General features: G+C 39.7%; 3 protein-coding genes and 1 pseudogene across 5 annotated transcripts; all 4 read left to right on the top strand.

Annotated features, from left to right (window-relative positions):
- The first annotated feature begins 3,780 nt into the window (after positions 1-3,780).
- Positions 3,781-10,964, top strand: LOC145499655 (uncharacterized). 2 transcript variants are annotated; one of them, XM_081479169.1, is made up of 5 exons: positions 3,781-6,275; positions 6,778-7,012; positions 8,163-8,271; positions 8,459-8,562; positions 9,430-10,964. In XM_081479169.1, the coding sequence occupies exons 2-5, from the start codon at positions 6,943-6,945 to the stop codon at positions 9,546-9,548; spliced, it is 402 nt and encodes a 133-aa protein (XP_081335295.1). In that variant the 5' UTR covers positions 3,781-6,275; positions 6,778-6,942; the 3' UTR covers positions 9,549-10,964. The 2 variants fall into 2 exon arrangements, with proteins under 2 accessions (XP_081335295.1, XP_081335296.1); XM_081479170.1 differs by having other exon boundaries at positions 8,883-9,508.
- Positions 10,965-15,201: 4,237 nt separating this feature from the next.
- Positions 15,202-16,496, top strand: LOC145499654 (uncharacterized). The gene is made up of 3 exons (XM_081479168.1): positions 15,202-15,526; positions 15,793-15,866; positions 16,167-16,496. The coding sequence occupies exons 1-3, from the start codon at positions 15,386-15,388 to the stop codon at positions 16,444-16,446; spliced, it is 495 nt and encodes a 164-aa protein (XP_081335294.1). The 5' UTR covers positions 15,202-15,385; the 3' UTR covers positions 16,447-16,496.
- A 245-nt stretch (positions 16,497-16,741) lies between these two features.
- LOC145499656 (uncharacterized) lies at positions 16,742-17,326 on the top strand. The gene is made up of 2 exons (XM_081479171.1): positions 16,742-16,910; positions 17,085-17,326. The coding sequence occupies exons 1-2, from the start codon at positions 16,743-16,745 to the stop codon at positions 17,187-17,189; spliced, it is 273 nt and encodes a 90-aa protein (XP_081335297.1). The 5' UTR covers position 16,742; the 3' UTR covers positions 17,190-17,326.
- Positions 17,327-17,505: 179 nt separating this feature from the next.
- LOC145499653 (uncharacterized) lies at positions 17,506-21,699 on the top strand (annotated as a pseudogene). The gene is made up of 6 exons (XR_014050968.1): positions 17,506-17,722; positions 18,352-18,444; positions 18,764-18,980; positions 19,546-19,632; positions 20,094-20,521; positions 20,579-21,699. The product of XR_014050968.1 is annotated as an uncharacterized LOC145499653 (transcript).
- Positions 21,700-22,031: the final 332 nt, after the last annotated feature.

The raw sequence follows: 22,031 nt of genomic DNA, 5'->3' as shown, positions 1-22,031 counted from the left end.
TGCTACCGAGGCATCATCTTCAAAATCTTTTGAGCGTTTGACAATGTCATCCTCATCTATCTCTTCCTTTAGGAGCAGTGCCTCTTTTTCTTTCCTATCTGCTTCCTGTTCTGCTTCTTTGATTGTTAATCGTGCCTTGAGTTGGGCTTTTTGTGCTGTAATTTTGGCCTCTAATCGAGCTTTCTCCTTTAGCTGCTCCACTTTCAGTTTAGTGAGATCAGCTTCTTTTTGCATGTTTGCTGGACGAGGAAGAAGTTGTCCTGCTTAGCTTGCTACCACTCTCTTTGCTACTCTTATGGCCAATGCCAGTGACTGAAGCAATATCACTTTGGTCAGCCTGTTTAGATTTCCGGGCTGCTATTGGGGCATTTAACTCAGATCCCTCACTATCTATTTTGTCTTCCTGATAATCAACAACTCCACAGATAAGTTCTTCTACAACTGCTTGGGATTCTAGCAACCATGTGTCGGCATTTTGCAGTTCCTCATCATTACTGCACAAAGTTTCAAATTCTTTATGGTTCTCTCAATTGATCCCATGGTCTATTAAGTTGAGTGAGTGCAAGTTCAATCAACTTATGGTTTTCCGTCCCTCAATGTAATTCTCTATGATGTTTATCTTCTTTGTCAGGTTGGCTTTCATCGAACTTCTTCTGTTCTTTATCATTTGCAGTTTGCTTCGACCGGGAACATCGGTGTAGTCGCTTAAATGTTTCGGCAGGTTTCGTTCACATGTCCTCTGCTCTACAGCAGATCCATCGGCATTCACATGCGATTTTGGCGAATTCTCTGCCATTTTTCAATTCTACGCTTCACTTTTAATCCGCCGCTGATTCTATTCTTTTGTACCGAGATCTGGCGCTCAAAGGACCACTATGGATAGAAATAATGCAGAATTGAAACTCATAAAAACACAACGACATTTTCATCTTCCATGTCTTTTTTATTCTCGTCACATCCCATAATTTTTACACGTTTTGAGTCCCCACGCTGCGGTGTGCCTGGTACTTCAAAATAGTCATGCAATAGTCAGCTCAAAAATGTCACTAATCAATTCGGTCATCTCTCCAGTATATCTTCACCCGGTTAGGGTTTCGTGCAACAATTTTACAGTCATTTTTCAATTGCAGACTTTGCTTCAAGTCTCTTAATAAACAAGGTGGTGCTGTTGCTGTCAGAGCCATTGTAGGTACATTGGGAAAGAATGCCTTCACCACTGACAGGTCTTTGAAGTCTTTTCTAAAATCTTCACCCCTGAAAAAGAAAAAGAAACCCTGAGCTGCAAATCTTCAAACATAAGTGGAATGATAAATACTAAAAGAATGTTTACTTAGTAGTATCTTGTTATTATGGTTCATTTGTAAGAGCATGGCATAGAGACAATGTACCATGTTCCAATAAGCAGTGTAAATATCATAGAAGTCACTGATGAATTATCAATATAGTTCATAGAGTAAAATTGTTATCATTTGTAAACAGACAGAGAATAGAGCAGCCTTTTTCCGAATTGTAGTCGCAATGTAAATACTTGTCGGTGCTGTGGACACCTAACTAGTAACCTAATTAAAATCATTTGTTGAACTCTGAATTACAAAATACTTGTGGGCACTTATGCAGTATATAGAAACCTAATTACAACCATTAACTGAGCTAAAAAGACTACGAGTATATTAAAATTATATATCTTAGACCCTATTCAAATATTTAAATTATGTATATTAATTGTGAAACGTATGTAAATAAACAGTCATTCTTGGCATAGGTTGCAGCCTCAACAGTCACTAACATTAGCAGTTAGAGCAGTAAGATCCTCATTATGTATGATGCTTTTAAATTGCTTCAAAGAGGGTAAATTTTTTATTCTAGGAGTGAGATCATTCCACAGTTTGGGCCCCTGGTAACGAAGTGAGTGTTTTCCATATGTCACCGAGGAGAATTGTGGTAGAACAAATTCTTGTTTCCTTAAGTAATATGAGCTACTGTCTAATTGGAAAAGATTCTAAAGTCTCTTTGGTAGTAATTTATGCTTAATCTTATACATGAAGTTAGCAATATCCTGTAATCGTCTGTTGTACAACGATGCTGTCTGCTTTGCCAGTAGTTTCTCGCAGCTAGAATGTTTGTCCTTAAATACTGCCCTGAGTCCTCTTTCTTGTATGCGCTCAAGCTTTCTCTTGTCGCTAGCCTTGCAGAAGTGCCAGGTGAGGTGAATATAAGTAAGGTGTGGTAAGATTGCAGCTTTGCTTTTGTTGGTATCAGGTTTTTCAGTCTCATGAGGACTCTGATCCTTTCATGAGGACCTGCAGACGACTTTTTTTTGCACACATGACGCCGGAGTTGCTAAGGACGCTAGGCCTTTTAGCAATTATCATTAAACATCCCACTGCGAAAAGCAATTACTTTTTTCACCATTCTGGCTAATGATCTGTCCCTGAGTAATTCGATAAGGCGTGACATTTTTTGATAAGATGAAGGCCGCATCTCGTGGTACTGAGTAATTTGACAAGCGATAAAATGAAACACGCCAGAGATTGGCGATATTTTCTCAGCTCGTGAGTCCTCCACAAAATCGCGTGTGACCTGCAACTTTCGTGATGACCATAACAAAGAGAGGTCCATTTAACGAAGATGGGAGAAAATCAAATGCTAAAACTAAAGGGTGTCTACAGATCACGGAACTTAAATGGCACCGGAAGAATTATGCTGAAGAATGAATGCGTAGAGTAAAAGTATTTATTACCATATCTAAAAACCGCAGTTGGTGAAAATACAGCAGACTACTTATTGTAAAGTAAAGCTAGACACCCAAATCATTACTATATATCCCAGATGAATGTTGTATTGTTGATAACGCATTACAATGTTTTGAAATATTTTCACATCGGTTCCGCCGTGGCTCGATTTGCACCCCATGGCCACCTAGTTCTTCTTTTTCTTTTCTTTTGGATTAAATTTTAGTTGTCGCCTATTTGATTTACAAATTAACAAAAACAGTAAACAGAACAATTACTCCCAACAAGCCTTGGTGATAGTTCCTCTCACTAAGTTCTTATCTAGGTAACCATAATATTCATTTATAAAACTTAGTTCGTTAGCAACCTCACTAATCGATGGCCTTTTTGAGGCATCCACTGCAGTAGTGCTAGCGATTAGTTCCGAAAACGTCGGAAGAAAACTTCTCCCACGAATGGCTGCTTCAAGCATTTTGCCAAAAGAAAAAATGTCACTTTGCGTACTTTCCTTTTTGCCCGCTTTCACTTCCGGCGCAAGGTAATCGAAATCACTTCTCCAATATCCCTTTGCTTTGGCTATGGCTCGACTTTTGCCAAAATCGATTAAGATTGGATGAAGTTCCCCTGAGTTTCGCTGATGCATCAGCACATTGTTTGTCTTCAAATCGTTATGCAAGAAACTCTTGTTGTGCATATTTGAGCATTTCCGCAATTTCATAAAAAACACGGGCTGTTGAATTTTTTTTAGCAGCCTTTTCTTCAAAGCCTCATGGAGAGTGGCACTTTTTCCGCCATTGCCATGAAATTGAAGAACGAGGTAGAATGGCTCCATTTTTGTACTAACACCAAAAAGAAATGGGAGATTTGGGTGGTCGCCGAGACTTTGAAGAATTTGAGCCTCGTGCAGAACCTCGCGTCTACACCGTTCAGTTTCTTTGGGCGAGTCCTTACTTTTCTTGATCTCCTTGACTGCCGTTTTCATGCCTTTGTATTCTGCCAAATAGACAGTTCCAAATGTCCCGGAGCCTATCGGTTCATCAGAACTGGCAGGTTTTTCTGATCAGGGGTCGTAATTGTAGGCCGTGTGGACATTCCAACTCTGGCCGATTTGCTGAAAACGCGGGGCTGTTCATCTAGTTTAGTTGAAAATTCCGGCCTCTTCCTTTTAAGTGATAACGCTAACATTTGCCGCCCTCTGCTGCGTTCAAGGTCTCGTACTTTGCCCCTCCGGCGCTCTTCCTTCTCCCCTGCCTTTTCAGCCTTCTCTGCCTCTCCATTTTTGTCGACTTGTAGTGCTGCTCTGCTTTCACCTTTATCGCCAAAATCTATCAGTACACTGTTCAGCGTGGCTTCTTCGTCTCTCTCACTGGGGAAGTTGCGTTGGGCAAAACTGACATCCTTAACATCGCGTTTCGCCTCCTTGCCACGTGCATGTCTCTTTGTCTCTCTGCTCGCTTCTGCTTTAATTTTTCTCTTTCTGCCTTCATTTCCACTCACTTTTCTGTTTTTTTTTCTCTTCCCTATAATGTGGGCGAGAAAAATACCTATCCACTTTCGATTTTAGCGGTTTATCTGGTTCAGACATAGCGGGATTGAAAACAGCTCCCCTGACATTTGAGAAATGTGTCAGTCTTCGGAAATGGGTAGTTTGTAATTCGACTCAATGTCACAGGAAATTTGTCGAAGTTCAAGGGTTGTACTTTTTTGTACTTAATAATAATAATAATAATAAACACTAGTGGGTAGTGATCGTGCAGTTCGCCGATGCTAATACAAAAGTTAAGCCAAGATTATCCTGTTTGTCTGTTGTCCACTACGCTGCAGACACTGTTTGGACGGCTGCTTTGGTTTTGTTTGTTGCATTTTGTCTGCCAGTTTGCAGGGAAAATAAGAGAGAATGTTCTCTTATAATTAATTGACCTATTATTTAACTTAACTCCAGACAACAACGATGAACAATAGGATTGCATCCCAAGTAAGGCTTTCCACGATTCAACCACACTAGTGCTAACAAATGCAACCTGGCCTTCAATGACTACATGTAGACGTACCCTCCCCTAGGCAGAGAAAACTTGGCTCCGCTTAGGGGAGAGTACGGCCTCACATAGGCCACGCAAAAAATAACCATTACATGCAACTCATTCTTTACCGTGACTCTTGACCCTCACCGTAGCCTGAGCAACAGACGCTCGAAGGAAGGGAAACGGATAATTCGTGCACGCGAGAACACGGAAAGGCAAGCAAGCTCGAGAAGGAATCTGGATTTGTTATTACACCTACGTTGATTGAGCTGCAGTAGTACATTTACAAAGCAAGATGGCGCTTGGAGAAAATTTAACCAACGCAGCAGGTGAATTATGCTTTATATGGAATTTCTCTGACTGGGAAGCGCCAGATTTGAAAATGTATATGTGCATTTGCTATTCAAGTTTCTTTCATTCTGTCCTTGTCAATATGGCGAGCAGTAGCGACGGAATTGCAAAGATCGATAAATCTGAGATTACGGTGTACAGAGTCTTCTCTGCCAGTTTGAACCCTAAGAAGACTTGGTTTGCCTTGAACTCAATTTTATGTTGTACAAAGCCATCCATGTTTTGCTCCTCGGCTACAGCAAAGCTTTTTCACGGGGAATATGCTCTAGTGTTGTTTGAAGATTTATGTGGGAAGGATGGAGTTCCCGCCTCCAGCAAATGGTTTCACAGCAAAGGACTGCGGAGTGACAAGGTGCATGTGGCAATCGCCCTTGGTCTTATCCTCGGTATTCTTCGGTTAAAAACATTAGAAGATTGCCCATTTATTAAATCCCAATATTTTGAATCAGTGGTATCGCTGCTGAACGCAAAGGCCTTTGATTTAGACCTTGAAAGCTCGAGGGAATGCACTCCTGAACTGATTAGGCTGAAATCACATGTTTTAGCCATCAAAAACCAGTTATCCTCAGCTTCTCAAGAGATTTTAAGTTTGCATGAAAAGCTAAAGTCTTTCAAGAACAAAGATGTCGAAGATCATCTCCCCACTCTGCTGGCAACTCCGAGCCTGCCAAAACTTTGCGCTCTCCCGCCAAAATCCAACATGGAGAAGAATATTCCAAATCAATTGTCTCCAAGGCAGGAAACAACCAAGCGATTAAAAGGAGTGAGAAAAAGAAGGATATCAGAGCTCAAAAGTTGATGAAGACCTCTCACCGAAAACTAAACGACAAAAAATCCGGGAAAGAACTAGGTCAATTGTTAACCAATTAGACAGGGTATGTTATGCCAAAGGAGAATCACTGGGATCCATCCTGGGAGAGTGTTGTGTCAATGGAGGGAAAGACACTGCCAAAGCACAAGAAGCAGTACGTTCTGCTTTTGACATAATGGTAAAAGAGAAGGGACCACGTGTAGCATTTGCGAAGTTGCTCTCAGAAGAGACCCTAACTGCAAGGGCCCAATGCATGTGCGTTCCTGATTGGGTGTTGGTATTGTGTTTAAGCTGAAATCCAGAATCTCAGATAAAGGCTGGGAAGACTTCACCAATTTGACAAAACTTGGAAGAACAGGGGTAAGTTATGGCTTAAGTTACATTCTACATTGTTAATGTTGTTACCCCTGTGGCCAAAATTGCTCAATTTGAAAAGTGGAGAAAGGAAATTATGTTAAAATATCAAGGAAATTCATGTTGCAGGATCATGTCCTTAATTCTTATCAGAAGCTTGTTATATAAATAGTTGATATTCATCTCTGGATCTGGATGAGCAGTTTCCCAACGGCAACATCCTTACCACAAGGTCCAGATCTGCCACTGTGTGCAGTACCTTTTACTGCTTTTAGTGAACTTACATGTAGCTCATTTTAAGACAAGAATTCCAATCATTCTCCTTTTTACTTCATTACTTTATGTAGTCATTGCAGTACTTAGCTCTAGCCTAGTTTATTGTTCAAAAAACCCATTCTTAGAAATTAGAAATTCAGTACGTATTTATTACATGTAATATCTTGCTTTATTTAATGATCACAATTTAATACTTAGATATATTTGCTTTATTATTATATTTTTTTTAAAGAAGAAAGCTGATGAGCCCATATTCCGGACCAAAAACAACATTGTGGCATTAAAACAAGAGCAGTTTAAAGTGACTAGAAGATTGGTTGGTCTTCGGAAGCTTCCACCTGATGTACCAGGGTATGAAGTGAGTCTTCCTAATATTGTCACTTGGGCCATCAGAGAAATGTGGCTGCATGGTTTTGTTTCTTCTGAAGTGGTCTTGAATTTGAAGTGTGATGGGCGCCCTTTCTTTGGTAAGTATCCAGTGGCTTATTAAACATTTTCACTCCAACAGTGGCTACAAACTACATGTAGTATAGCTCAAGGATATGTGGTGGCTTTAGTGTTTTTGGACAATTCTGCAGCCCAGTCAAAATGTTTTTGAGTAGTAGGCAAGGTGGCTTGAGCAATAGGCAATAGAGGCTGAGGGCCTTCAAACAAGGAGGTCGAAGATTTTAATCAAATTATTCAAATCCTTTGAGCAATACATTGTACAGATACAAAACTATAGGTTTATAAATCTACATGCCCGATACCTTACGGAAGAATTGAGAAATTTTTGGTGTGGCAGATGAATCATCTATACAAGCTTGTTTGCCATCTTGTTTGTAACTGCAAGAGCATAGACTGCTTACCTTTCATGCTGCTCATTTTCCCACGTAATGTTCAAGGCTTTGCTAGTCCCCAGGAGGCCCTCTACTCAGTGTGCAAGATACATTTGTTGAATGTTGATTTTTATCTCTTCAATTCTTTTGCTTACAATTGTAACTACTAGAGACCTTGTATTTGAAGTAGGCGGCCAAATTGCCGGCTGCCAGCACAGTTTGATTGAGCTCATTCTGGTATTCAAATGAAGAGATCTACATTGATATAAGCATCAAATGCAAAGAGAGAGGGATCTATCAATATCAGTGAAATATTGTGCTATTCTCCAAGGAACACTTTCTAAGAGCTGTATGAGAGATGTACCAAGGATAATGAAGCATAGTATAGTAGGCAATTTATAATATTGATGGCAATGGATTAATATCAGAGTGTAAATACTTGGCCACTTGCCATAAGAGAAAACAAGAAAACAAACTATTGTTTTCATAAAAGTGGATCAGGCAAAAATATTAGTAAGAGTATAGCACATTGAGAGAGGTTAAAGGAAAGATCTAGAAGCTTTCATTTGGAGAGAACTCAAACCATAGGAACTTATGACCTCCCAATGAAAAGCTAGTGCAAAGAGAAACTTTAATATTTATTTGTTTTAACAGTCACCATAGTATCTCATTCAAAGTTAGAACAACATTTTCTCTCTCCATAATTATTGACCTGGGAGTTTAAGGGCAAATATTCAGCACTTGCAATGTATTGATATTGATACATGTATACAATAAGGTAATAATTTCATGTTTTTAGGGAAAGACCAGCTGACATTTGGTGTTGTTCCCTTGGATGATGGGTGTCATTCAGCTCAGAGTGCAAAGTCAGTCATGCCCATTTCTATAGCCAATTGCAGAGAGAAAAGGTCAGTTTTATTATTAACTATTGAAAGTCCTCCCCAAAGTCAGGCCAAACTACTTACATGTTTTGCAATTTCAATTGATATTTACCATCACACAAATGGAAACCTTCTAATTTTCTGTAAAATTACTTTGGAAATAACTCTAGCCTAAATTAAACTCATTCTTACATGTACATCCTGTTTTGTAAAGGGAGGAGCTTAAAAGAATTGTTGTCACCTTAAACAAGCAAAAAGATGAAATCAAGAGAAATGGAATTTACGTGGATGGAAAGCACTACCGGGTAAGTTTCAAGGGTAATCATTAATTTAAATCTGTGTGCCAGATTCCATTCTTAAGAGGAGCATTTTGCACAGAACAAAAGGTATATAGAATGGATGCACCTCTCTAATAATGCCATGATATCTTAAACTCCGAAGTGCATATATTGCAGCAGGAACACCAGGTGGCACGCCTGTGAGTCTGTGAGTTCTTTGATATCATGGCATTGTGAAGTAGTTGGCTTTCTTCAGTGAATTACTCCATATGTAACAATCAGGTATGTAGAAGGTTTGCTCTAGGAAGCATTTATAGCATTACATTGTGATCTTCCTTAAGTTGTGTTTCCATTATGCAGTGACTCCAGTTCAAAGCCAGTATAGCTTCAGGCTTATGGCCAAGATCACAGATGAGGAATTTATTCCATATACCATGTGGAGAAGGCCTTCAACTTGTTGGAATTGACCAATGTTCATACTCTAGGGAAGTCTAGAACTCCTCAGTGCGAAATGCAACAGAAACACTAGGTAGCACGCCCGTGATTTCTGTGAGTCTAGATGTTATATAGTGTTTTCTGTTGGTCCTAATGACTGCATTGTACCATCCAATAAAGGCTAAGGCAATTTTTAGGTGGCAGATGTTTGTGTTCATAATGTCACTCCGAAGTGCAAAACAAAATTGCAACAGAAACACCAGGTGGTCCGCCCATGGTTCTGTGAGTTTTACTTATCTGTCAAGACATACTGTAACTACTAAGAGGAAAAATATTTTTAAGCTAGAGGATATTCATTTTGATAATCACAGCATTGTGAACTCATTAATGTAAACTGATTTTAGATGTGCTGTGCAATTTCGTAGCCGGTTGGAATAATTTCATGCAGTTACATCTTATATTATGCTTGCAGTGACACTTGATTACAAAGGCCTTCTGTTGCTTTGGTTCAAGATCAATGTTATGATAGCCAAGATTACTTGGATTATGTCATTGTCCGCATTGCTTTGTAATGTCCATATTTGGTATTAAACCGGAGTTGTCAAATGCACATGGTCTGGTTTTGACTTGTTCAACATGGTGTCAGAAGTAAAAGGACATTTTTCGTAGGAAATACACCGACAGATAGCAGTACAACTTCATCGCTGACGAGGAGAAGCACTCCGAAATAGTTGTCGTTAGTCACATCCGAGGAAATGCCGATTTTGCTCCACAAATCGAGCACTGATCAAACACAACGTGTCGGATCACGAAGATGAAGGCGCGTCGCCACCTGCTTCCGCTGTTTACTCGTATGTTCCTTACAATTTTCGGATCCCTGCACCTATGGTTTGTAAAGGAAACCTGGTAGCTAACTGGGAGTTCTTCCGTCAACAATGGGAAGATTATGAAGTCGCGACCGGTCTCGATAAACAAAGCTCCAGAATACGATTGGCGTCGTTTCGCTCCATGATGGGAAAAGATTGCCTTCAAACATTCCTGAATCTCAATATCTCGGCCGAGGACAGGAATAATGTGGAAGCATGCATTACCGCGTTAGAGAACTATTTCAAACCGCATCGCAACGTAGTTTATGAACGGTATGTTTTCAATTCTTGAGCAAAATCAAGGAGAGTCAGTTGACAGTTACGTCACTCGCCTTCGTAAACTTGCATCGTCTTGCAAATTTGGAACGCTCACTGATGAGTTAATCCGTGACAAGTTGGTCATTGGCCTAAACGACAGGGAGCAAAAGGAAAGCTTCGGGAGAAGTCACTCATGCTCGACAAAGCAGTTGACATTGCGCGTTCTAACAAAATAACCAGCAAACAATTAGAAGCTACGAAATCCGACACCATGGCCCCGCCAAAAGAAGAAGTGAATCTCGTAGGAAAAGAGAAGAGCAAGAATTTTAAGAAGCAGTCAAATGACAATTTCAAATCCAGAAAGAATCGTTTCCCCAATAAAAAGAAACAGAAAGCAGACCCTGGAAACAGAAAGTGCAAAAACTGTGGCACCCAACACAAGTGAAACGAATGCCCGGCGTACAATAAACGTTGCGCTTACTGTCAGAAATGGCACCACTTCGCTAGTGTGTGTATGGCTAAGAAGAAACGTGAGGTCAATCTCGTCCAAGAAAGTCATGAAAGCTCAGATTCAGAGGAATCAGTTCTCAAAGTGGAAGATGTTTCATCTATTGAATCCTGTGGTAATCGATGGTTCGCCACACTCAGCTTCTATTGTGAATACAACAAGCATGAAACCAAGCTCAAATGCCAGCTCGACACAGGTGCAACCTGTAATGTACTCAGTTACAGAGACCTGTCGATCATCAAACAGGAGGGCAACCCCCAATTGGAAAGCAGCAAAACAAAGCTGACATTATTTGATGGCTCTCTGATGAAGACCCTTGGAGAAGTTAATCTTCGAGTCATACATGGTGGACAGGCTCAAGTTTTCAAGTTTCAAGTTGTTGGTGGTACTAACAAGCCTTTACTGTCTGCCGATACTTGCCAACAGTTGTGACTTCTCAAGTTGGGACTTCTCAAGTTGGGATCACAAGCTGAAGTCTTATCCTTAGATGTGAAACAAGCCCCCCTAACAGCACAGAGTATCTTGCAAGATTATCAAGAAGTCTTCAAAGGACTGGGACACATTGGTACCAGCAGTTTCGTAGTGGATCTCTCAGCAGTACCAGTACAGCACACCTCCAGACATTTTTTTTGTAAAAGGGGAAGATGTTATGATAGCCAAGATTACTCGGATTATGTTATTGTCTGCATTGCTTTGTAATGTCCATATTTGGTATTAAACTGGAGTTGTCAAATGCACATGGTCTGGTTTTGACTTGTTCCAGCAGCAAATTGACAACGTTCTGGACGCCCTTTGGTCGCTATCACTATCTTCGAATGCCCTTTGGCGTGAGCCTTGCCCCAGAAGAATTCGAGAGGAACCTACAGGAGAAACTGGGCGACTTGGAAGGTGTAGCAGTGATAAGAGATGGCATCATCGTCATGGGTTTTGGTGAGACACAAGAGCAAGCAGTCCACAATCACGATGAGAATCTTCTCAAGCTACTAGAAAGAGCACGTAAAGTCAATCTTCGCCTGAACAGCAGGAAGATGGAGCTGAAGAAATCTGAAGTGAAGTTTATGGGACATATCAGTAAGGATGGACTAAAACCAGATCCGGCAAAAGTTAAGGCTGTAGAAGAAATACCCAAGCCAACATGCAAGCAACAAGTGTTAAGTCTACTTGGGTTCGTCAACTATCTTTCAAGATTTCTGCCTCAACTTGCAGATGTAGCACAGCCTCTAAGGGACTTAACTGCAAAGAATGCTAAATTCACATGGGCTAAACAGCATGACACAGCCTTTCAGGAAGCGAAGAAGCTGGTGGTCAACCACCCTGTCCTCAAATATTTTGATTGCAATGCTGAAGTCACCCTTCAATGTGATGCAAGCGAAAAAGGATTAGGCGCAGTCCTTCTTCAGAACGGCCAACCTGTAGGTTTTGCTTCAAAAACACTCTCACCTACAGAGAGAAGGTATGCCCAAATAGAAAAGGAGTGTCTTGTGATAGTGTTTGCCTGTCAGAGGTTCAGCCAGTACCTCTCTCAACGAGAAAAGATCACAGTACAGTCCGACCACAAACCTCTCCAAGCAATCTTCAAGAAATCCGTGTTAGCAGCGCCATGCAGATTGCAAAGGATGCTACTCTGCCTACAACAGTTCCATCTGGATGTCACATACAAACCAGGTTCGAAGATGTACATAGCGGACCATCTGTCAAGGGCCTACCTTGCCAGCGTAGGAGAGGAAAACAAGGAGTTCCAAGCCTTTGCACTGGAGATTGAATCCTTAAACCCCTTGGACTCACTAAGTGTCCGGCGAAAGGCTAGCTCAGTTGCAGAAAGTGACAGAACAGGACACAGTTCTCCAAACCTTGAAGACTACTGTTTTGGTAGGATGGCCAGAACAGAAAAGCCAGGTACCTATTCCAATCAGAGAATACTGGAACTATCGTGATGAAATTTCTCTACATAATGGCATCTTGTTCAAATGTCAGCGTATCATCATTCCCCAGGTGATCAGACCAGAGATCATAGCAAGAAGTCACGCCAGTCACCTTGGCATCGAGTCATGTTCGAGAAAGGCGCGAGATTCAGTTTTCTGGCCTGGAATGAGCAGTGAGATCAAGGAAGTCGTCTTGCAGTGTTCTGTGTGTGCAGAATTTCAGCCAAAGAACCACAAAGAGCCCATGCAGACTTCAAAAGTTCCAGATCGTCCTTGGAGCCGTGTAGCCATTGACCTGTTCACTCTTCATAAGAAAGAGTATGTCATTTTAGTAGACTATTACTCAGACTTTGTAGAAGTCCAAGAGATAGCTGACACGACCTCCTTAACCATCATACAATTCTTAAAGGAACAGTTCAGCAGACACGGAATTCCAGACGTCCTTGTGTCTGACAATGGATCGCAGCTTGTGAGTCATGAGTTCAGACGATTTGCAGAAGAGTGGGAGTTTAAGCATGTGACGTCATCTCCCCATCATCACACATCTAACGGCAAAGCAGAGTCTGCAGGTAAAGTCACGAAGAACTTGTTCAAGAAGGCCCTCCGGGATGGAAGAGATCCATGGCTTGCCTTGTTAGAATACAGAAACACACCTGTTGAAACCATTGGATCAAGTCCAGCACAGAGACTCATGTCTCGAAGAACAAAGACACTCATGCCAACTGCCTCAACCTTGCTTCGCCCTCACGTTGTTGAAGGTGTTGAAAAGAAATCGAGTTGAAAAGGCAGAAAGCGAAGAGTTATCATGATCGGACGGCACACCCACTACCACTACTAGAAGTTGGTCAAGAGGTTAGAGTAGCACCTCTTCAAAAGGGAAAGCCTTGGCAAGCTGGAACCCTTGTTGAACAGCTATCAGACAGATCCTATTGAGTGAAGACTGGGAGTGAAACTATTCGTCGAAACAGACAGTTTCTCAAGCCTAAGGAACAGTCAGCATCAAGTATTGCTTCAAAAGTGTCACCAGAAGTTGCCAAAGAACAATTTGTTGCTGCTCCACCTGATCAAAAAGAAGACAGCTCAAACTTACCTGATCCAGCACCCCGCACCTCAACGGATCAAGTGCCTGTTGCCTCTTCGGATCCTGTGCCTGATATCTCTACTGATCACGTGCCTGCGACGCCCGTGAAGTGCACCCGTACCAGAGTAGTGAAACCACTGGAAAGATTCAAGGACTTTGTTAACTGAACTGTGTGTCTGTGTCTCTTCTACCAGTTTTATCAAAAGTGTGTGAAAAGGTCGTACATAATCAATTCACTTCTTACTTGCATTTAAACGACAGGTTAACAAAGACCCAAAGCGGCAACAAAAAATGGCACTCAACCGAAACATCTGTCATAGAAACAACCGACACTATTCTTAAAGCGATAGACCAGAAGATGTTGACTTCGGTAGTGCTCTTAGACATGAGTAAGGCATTCGACAGCGTCAACCATGAAACCCTAATTTTGAAGTTGCGAGATGTAGGCGCCTCAGACCCAGTTATCCAGTGGTTTGGTAGCTACCTTAATGATAGACGACAAGTGGTTCGAATCCATTCAACATTGTCAGAGCCCTTGCCCATAGTCTGTGGCGTTCCGCAGGGAAGTATACTGGGACCACTTTTATTTAGCATTTACACAAATGATCTTTCTTCAGCACCACAGAATTGCAGCGTCCAGAGCTACGTGGACGACACTAAGCTAGTTATATCCTTCAAAATGAAAGATACTGTAAACGCCTTTGCTGACTTAAGAGTTGATTTGCATAGAATAGGCCAATGGTGTTCCAACAACCATTTATTGTTGAACCCAAGCAAAACTAAACTCATGGTGTTTGGCAGCAGGCAAATGGATTCCAGACTGGACACTCCCAGCCTCACCTTCATGGGAAGAGAACTCTACCGGAGCACACCGCTAAAGATCTTGGGGTGATTTTGGACAAGAACCTGACCTATGACGAACACATTACCAAAACTGTCTCCTCCTGTATGTCTTGTCTCGGTCAAATAAGCCGCACAAAGCATGTTTTTGATAAATGCACCCTACTAACTATTATAAATACTTTAGTTTTTAGTAAACTTTTTTATTGTTCGAACGTGTGGGCGAATACATCAAAAAGTAATATAAATAAATTACAAGGTATTCAGAACTTTGCCGCTCGAATTGTGACCAGTACACACAAATATGATCACATCACACCAGTTTTAAAAGAACTTAAATGGCTACCAGTCACGACTCAGTTATATTTCAGGAGCGCTATCATGGCCTACAAATGTCTAACATCTCGCGTGCCGGAGTATCTGTCTTCCCAGTTCAGTAAGCGAGGAGAAATAAGCGGACGTGCCACAAGAAGTTCACAAATGCTGAACATTCCTCTTTTTAAGTCTGCCAGTGGTCAGAGAACGTTCTACTACAGAACAGTCAGTATCTGGAACTCCATGGATAGCTCTCTAAAAACTCTCGAGAAAGTATCTGCTTTTAAGTTTTATCTTAAACGTAAACTTATTAAGGATTTTATAGATTCCTAATTCTAGTTAATTAATCTTAATGAATCTTAGAGTTTTTAAGTAGTTTTAAATTATTATTGTATAGTCTTTGAAAAGCCTCTAAAGGGAAAGTCAATAAAGTATGTATGTATGTACTCTGAGAAACTGTTTTGAGAACTTTGTTTACATTTTTTTATTTTATTTCTTTGCTTTTATTTTTATTTTTTTTTGCAACCCACTAGTGGTCTACTTCGTAGGTTATACTCAGACATTTTTTTTTGTAAAAGGGGAAGATGTTATGATAGCCAAGATTACTCGGATTACGTTACTGTCCGCATTGCTTTGTAATGTCCATATTTGGTATTAAACCGGAGTTGTCAAATGCACATGGTCTGGTTTTGACTTGTTCAACAATCAATGATGAAAAGTTCATGCTTGGGGGGCAAGGCCTGAATGTGGAGTGCTGTCTGTTCTGTACAGTTTTAAGAGTAAGGTTTTAAAAGAAATGTGAGATTCTAAAGTAATTAAGTGAGATATTAGGTCATGGGCTGAAAGGGAAGTTAGCTGTTCCTAGCCCTATTCATCATTATTTCTTGGTGATTACTGACTGAACAAGCAAGGCAAGAAGGACTTTTAAGTATCAAACACAGCGGGTGATAAAAGGACTAGCCTCTTCATTGAGCAAAATTGAAAGGATGTTTGTCCCACTATTCACTAATGTAATAACTGTTATTTTCTCCATCTTTTTGTGTAGGCCTGCGACTGTGACTTAGGACCACATGAAGTCTGCTTGGAACATTTCCAGCAAATAAAGGCAAACATTGGCGGGTATGGAAGACATGCTTAAAAAAAACAAACAAAAACAAAAAACACATTGAAGTTAGGTCTTTTAGTTTTCTCCTTACAGTTTGCTCTGGAGTTGAAACTGGTAGTATTTTGTGGAAAAGTGCCATATTCAGTGCAGCCCAGGTGGAAAATGGAAAAAAAGTGGCTGTCTACTCTTACTAGTTCTGCAGTTTCATAGTTTATAGTAAAACCTGTTTTTAAAGTAAGTTTATTAGTGAGTTAAAATCATGTACAAAAGTCCTAATGTGTGCTATTTTCCCTTTCTTAAACTGTCAAATATAGATTCACTGGTCTACGAGATGATCTCACATGCCTTCTTGATGAAGATTTATCTTCAATGAGTCTCTGTGCTCTGCATTGTGAGATGCGAAATACAGAGCAGCTATTGAAAAGTACTGGCCTGCTCACTCACAAGATTGGCTCCCTGCAAGAGTGCAATGAGGAACTTTCCCAATATGGCCCCTCAAATTTTAAGGGGGATAGAATCTCTGTTAAACTTAAGCAGGGGCAACAAACTGCTGCTGGGAGACACAGCATTTCTGTTGCTTCATTCTCAGGCTAGACCAATTTATTTTTAGGTTAATAAGCTTATCATCAGCAGCTGTTTATAATCATATAAATTTCATGAAACTTCACCATAGACACAAAGATAATTTTTAACGACAGTATTATTATTACTAGCTTTATTCAATTGCTAATGATTTTCCTGACTGCGTGATAGATGTGTTTTGTTTTGTTTTTATCTAATAGTTTACGTTGTCATTTCAAATTAACTATATGAATGTTAATTTTATTCATGTCTAATACATATGAATGTATTTTACCTCTTTTATGTGATTAAAGTTATTCTAACCTTCAATGTGTTTTATTCCATTAGGCAGCACTCAGAGAAAAATTCTTTCATCCCTTGAGGAAATTGTGGAAAAGTCATTGCCTACAGACAAAATGATAGCCCACTATGATGACCCTGAAGCGGCAAAGCTATGTATTCTAAACAAGATAACATTCTGTGAGGCACGTCAAAAGGTTAGTACAGTTCCTGAACATTAATATTTTTTTGATTTATTCTATTATGATTTTAAGGCAGTTATGGTGCTATTAATGGTTCACGAAACACCACCCTTCACTCTTATGATTTATGTCACATTCAACTGTGCTCAATTCACAAAATTGTCTGGTAATTTATTCCCATTGATATAGTATTTCAAGGAAATGCTAGACAGTGGTATTTTTATCCGGGATTTTGGAACAAAGTTGGAAGAGATTCAGTTAAAAGATTCAGGTAATGAAGTCAAATGTTTTTAAAAAAGTAAAATATACAATGTAAATAATGTATTTTGAAAGTGTACCACATGTCTCTTTTTGAAGAATTGTGTATTGTCAGAGCTTGTATAACTGAGTGAAATCTGTTGTTTACTTGGACTAATACATCTTGTGACTGTACTGTAAGAGTTGCATAATATATTATTTGACTATTATTATGGTGCTAATTAAGAGGTAAATTCAATTTAAGACATGTCAGTGCAAGTTTACTTGTGTTCAAATAATGCTTGTCATTATTTTGTCAAATAAATAAAGTTTCTCTATTAAAACATTGAAAATGTACTCTGAGGATTCTGGAACTTAGTGTACACTACAGGCTGGAATGGTGGAAAGAAAAGCAGGTTGAAATTGAGAATGAATTTAAAGTAATTCATTCTCAATTTCAACCTGTTGTGTACCAAGCTCAGGACAAAATGCCAAAAGACAAGCATAACAGGGGGAAGGAGAAAGTTAGCTATCACAACCATGCTCTTAGTTCATATGCAGCCATGCTAACAGTGGAAGTTTTAGTGAAGGTGGGTTTAATCAATTCCTCAAAAATCTGATAATTTATTATAAGCCAAGCTTAAACTACCTTGTTGGCACTGAGCATACAGCTATTGGATGGCGAGGTTGACTTTATAAGGGCCACTTTAAGGTTCTGACATAAAAAGCATTGTACCATATATTGTCCTTGTAATTTAATAATAAGTTTCCTATTTTAAAGTAGGATTGCCTTGGGTTTAATTTCTCTGTGTTACAGATGCTCACACATTGTACATCATGCACTCTTTAGCTTGGTTTAAAAAATTATACATGCTTGAATTACTATCAGAAGAACTGGGAACTCCAGGCTGTGACAGTTTTGATCACCATGATGGTTTGGTGAGCTGTGTTCAGGGGCCATGTGCCTTTTAGTATAGTCACCAACTGTTTTCTTTTTCTGTTTACTTTCTAAGTTGCTCTTTCACCTGGTTTGGCTGGGTGTTTATAAGCTCTGAGATGTTGGGCTTTCTCCAAATGTAACATGGAATTGCTAAAAGTTGGGTAACAATTTTAAGAATTTGAGAGATACTGTAAGTTGGAATGGGACCTTTTTAAACCACTGAAATATATCACAGAAACCTTTTTGGGGTTACCATTTGATTATTTTCATCCTTACTAGGTGTGCTCTCAGTGGAAGGAAATTGTGCTTATTATTAGAGATGGCCAGTTCTCTGCAGATGAGGAACATCTCATTGATGTTTTGGATGTTAAGGTTTGTACATGCTTGTAACTTTCACAGCATTACCAGCTATCTTTTTTGATGTTCATTATTACCCTAAAGTGTCCAACTCAACCCTAGCAAATTTCTAAGAGATGTTATTTCTCTCCAATTTGTGGATTTACATAACAACTTTTCATAACACCACATTGTACAGCCAAAGAGTTGAAATATATCCTTTTTTCGGAAACATTCATGTTTGTGTCTTTTGTCCGTTTGTTTTAATATATTTTAGCGGGTAGTTAGGATAAAAATAAGGATTGCAAGTCTCAACTGTTTATTTATAAGGCACCTTTTACTAATTTTCTCTCAGTGCAAAGAATGGGGGTTTCTCCTTCTGGAAATGTTTGGCCCAACCCTTGGAACTGGTGATTATGGCCACATAACAATTGAGCATGTTTCAATGCTCTTCTGCAATCACCGGTCATTGAATAAACTTTCAAATCAAGGTTTTGAAGCTGCTCACAAGCTTCAACGGCAACTCTACACAAAAGCTACATCGCACGATGCATCCAACAGCACCTCATCATGTAAGTTCATAGTTGTTAGACATTATAAGTGCCAGCCCTCGAAGCTGCAACCATTTTGGTCACCATGGCCAGTAAAAAATAATTTTAGTGTTACTATATCACAACAAAGGTGGCCAATTTGAAAACCTCATTTAACAGTTATGTGCCAGGCCATTGTGTTTTTATCTGGGTCTTGCTTATGGTCTTTCTGACATTTAAGTCAATAGATATTTACATAAAATATTATTTACATTATGTTTTCCTTTTAATTTGCCTCTTTCACCCTGATTGTCTGAGTAGAAAGACAAGGCTGTGCTCTAAGTGAAATTGCAGGGAGGCCAAGGTTCCTATGTAGGAAATCTTTGGTGCCCAGATATAACAAGCTTTCATAAAAATAAAAGGTTAAACAAGTCGCCCAAAGGAAAAACTTGGTCTCCTTTTTTTTTCTACCTTCACAGTTGTCCACTAACATAACATCCTTCTTTTACCTGATTGTCCCTTTATGACCTAGATACTGAATTTGGTAATTTGCATATAACCACATGCAATGTTAAATCTTATTTAACTAATGCATTTTATTTTTCAGTGGACCAAATTCTTACACACCTGTACACTGAAAAGCTCCTTCAGATGAGATATGCATTTAGAGAAGCCATTAATTGCTTTGAATCAGGTATCTTGTACAAGTCAAAAATAATAATATCGTTGTTAAATAATAAAATGGCTACTATAGGTTAAATTTAATGTAGTATAATACACTAGGTAAGATTAAGTATATTGTTCTACTGTAAATAATTATATTTAATTGAAACAGTTCATGATAATTAACCCATTGAGATATTACTACCGCTGCAAGGAAACACATCCATTTGCACTGAACATGGTTTGTATGCACTTACGCTATCGACATGTATACTGGTTCATAGCAGCCTGCTGTCATACAGGATTAAGCAGAAGTATATTGGCTGCAACCAACTGGTCTGCTTTCCTTGACAAGCTGAATATTAAATGTTTAAGGTAGAGACAAGAACTTAGAGAAAAGGTTAAAATGCCAAAACTGTAAGAGTTTAAGTTTCAAATGCAACTGTTATGACTGTTGAGTTTCTTATTTCTTGTTTTCTTTTCCTCTACCAGGAAAACCATTCTATTACAGAGGGTGTGGTTAGAAACCTTGGAGGCCAGACTGGTCTAACGAAGATCAAGAATGGATCAAAGGGATGGATGCAGTGTTCACTAGGCTGTTTGGTCCTGACTTCTGTGAGTATGAATGCACAAAACCATCAAAAGCTTCCATACTCTCTCCAGGCCAGATTACTCATGATGTGACAGACATCCTAGAAGTACAAGACAATGCAGCCAAAGCCAGTACATCCAGTGGCAGCTGTAACCTGGTCACTAACAAAGATGATGTCTCATGCAGTGTCAGTGGTGAAGGCAGCTGTAACCTGACTAATGCCAAAGATGATATCTCGTGCACTGTTAGCGGTGAAGGCAGCTGTAACCTAACTAATAATGAAGGTGATGTCTCATGCAGTGTCAGTGATGAAGGCAGCTGTAACATGGTTACTGACAAAGATGATGTCTCATGCAGTGTCAGTGGTGAAGGCAGCTGTAACCAGACTAACGACGAAGATGATATCCCATGCAGTGTCAGTGAAGGCAGCTGTAAACTGACTAATGGTGAAGACAATGTCACATGCAGTGTTCAAAAGAGGCAGCTCATGCTTACAGATTTTCAGAATGGGAGATTAAATAGCCTAACCTGCAACGAGGCAGCAGTATACTACTTTTCCAAAGTGTCCTTTATAGCACCTGGAGATGTCTCAGTTTTGAAACATTTTACAAAACTATTTAACCCTTTGCTGGCTACTGGTTGTCCATCAGCAAGCATTGTACAACATGCAATGAAATTGCTGTGCACATGCCCAAATAAGGCTGTTAAGATTGGTGATCTGGGTTGTTACAACTTGACTTCACTAAAAGTGTTTGAGAAAATGTGTGCATTGGAGTCGGATGCCTCAAACTTAAGACAAGAAATTTGTTGGCTTTCCCAAACACCTGAGGCACAGAACACTGCTGGGATCAAAGATGCACTTATTAATGCAAGGCTTAATGATGTGATTTTACAACAGGGACAGAGTATTATGGATGTATCAGACTTTTGTAACCTTGCTTATGAACGTTATGTTAACAGTTTTGCCATTGACACGACATGCCTCGCCTTTCTAAAGGAAGAGAAACAAAGTAAGGTTGTGTACCTCCCATGTTACAGTCAATCTTGGGCAAAACAAGGTGCACAGTATTTCAGCCAAAAGGTTGTGGGTTACTTCAATCATTGCTCAGTAGATGCAGTAAATGTGATCCTGACTCCAATTCATATGCCAGATAGACAACATTGGGGACTTCTCTGCCTCGATCCAGTCAGTAGAACAGCCTATTTTGATGATGGCTTGAAGATCATCCCACCCCGAAGCACTGTCCCAGTTGTTAAGAACATGTTGAATGGTTTTAGTGTTCTTTCAAAGGACTCCAGATTCAAGGTGGAACAATGGAACCACCCAAGACTCTGCCTTCCTCTACCCCGTATCAACATGCCACAGCAGACAACAACAGGTGTAGGAGCAGGTAGCTGTGGTATTGGGGTTATTCTCTCTGTCAGAGATATCATTAGAAGTGCAAAATGCCTTCCTCCGTTCCAGTGGGAGTTCAGGGACATGGGCTTTCTTTGAACGCAGTTGATGTCTCAAATTTTAGAATGGAGAGGCAATGCCAGCTGAACTGTTGAAAATGTACTTTTGTGCAAAAAGGAACTTTAGATTCTTAAGTGATTGATTTTTTCGTACTTAAAATGTAAAATTAATATTCTTTTATAAAAGTCGTGCAAATCCCTTTGTTATGGATTATTGTTCATGCTTAAATATTATTGTCAATATTCTTACATATTAATATACTGCTTCAGTATTAGTTCTATCAATCCTGTAATATAACTTTTTATGAACTTTGCCTCAGTTTCAAGTATCCTTGATTTATTTAGTTTCTCTTACTTCTTCCTGGGCGACTCACCTCCTTCAA

This window comes from Orbicella franksi, chromosome 10, assembly GCF_964199315.1.
Source record: "Orbicella franksi chromosome 10, jaOrbFran1.1, whole genome shotgun sequence".
Classification (NCBI taxonomy): domain Eukaryota; kingdom Metazoa; phylum Cnidaria; class Anthozoa; order Scleractinia; family Merulinidae; genus Orbicella; species Orbicella franksi.
The sequence above is the reverse complement of the archived record's forward strand: the minus strand, read 5'-3'. Positions and strand labels throughout refer to the sequence as shown.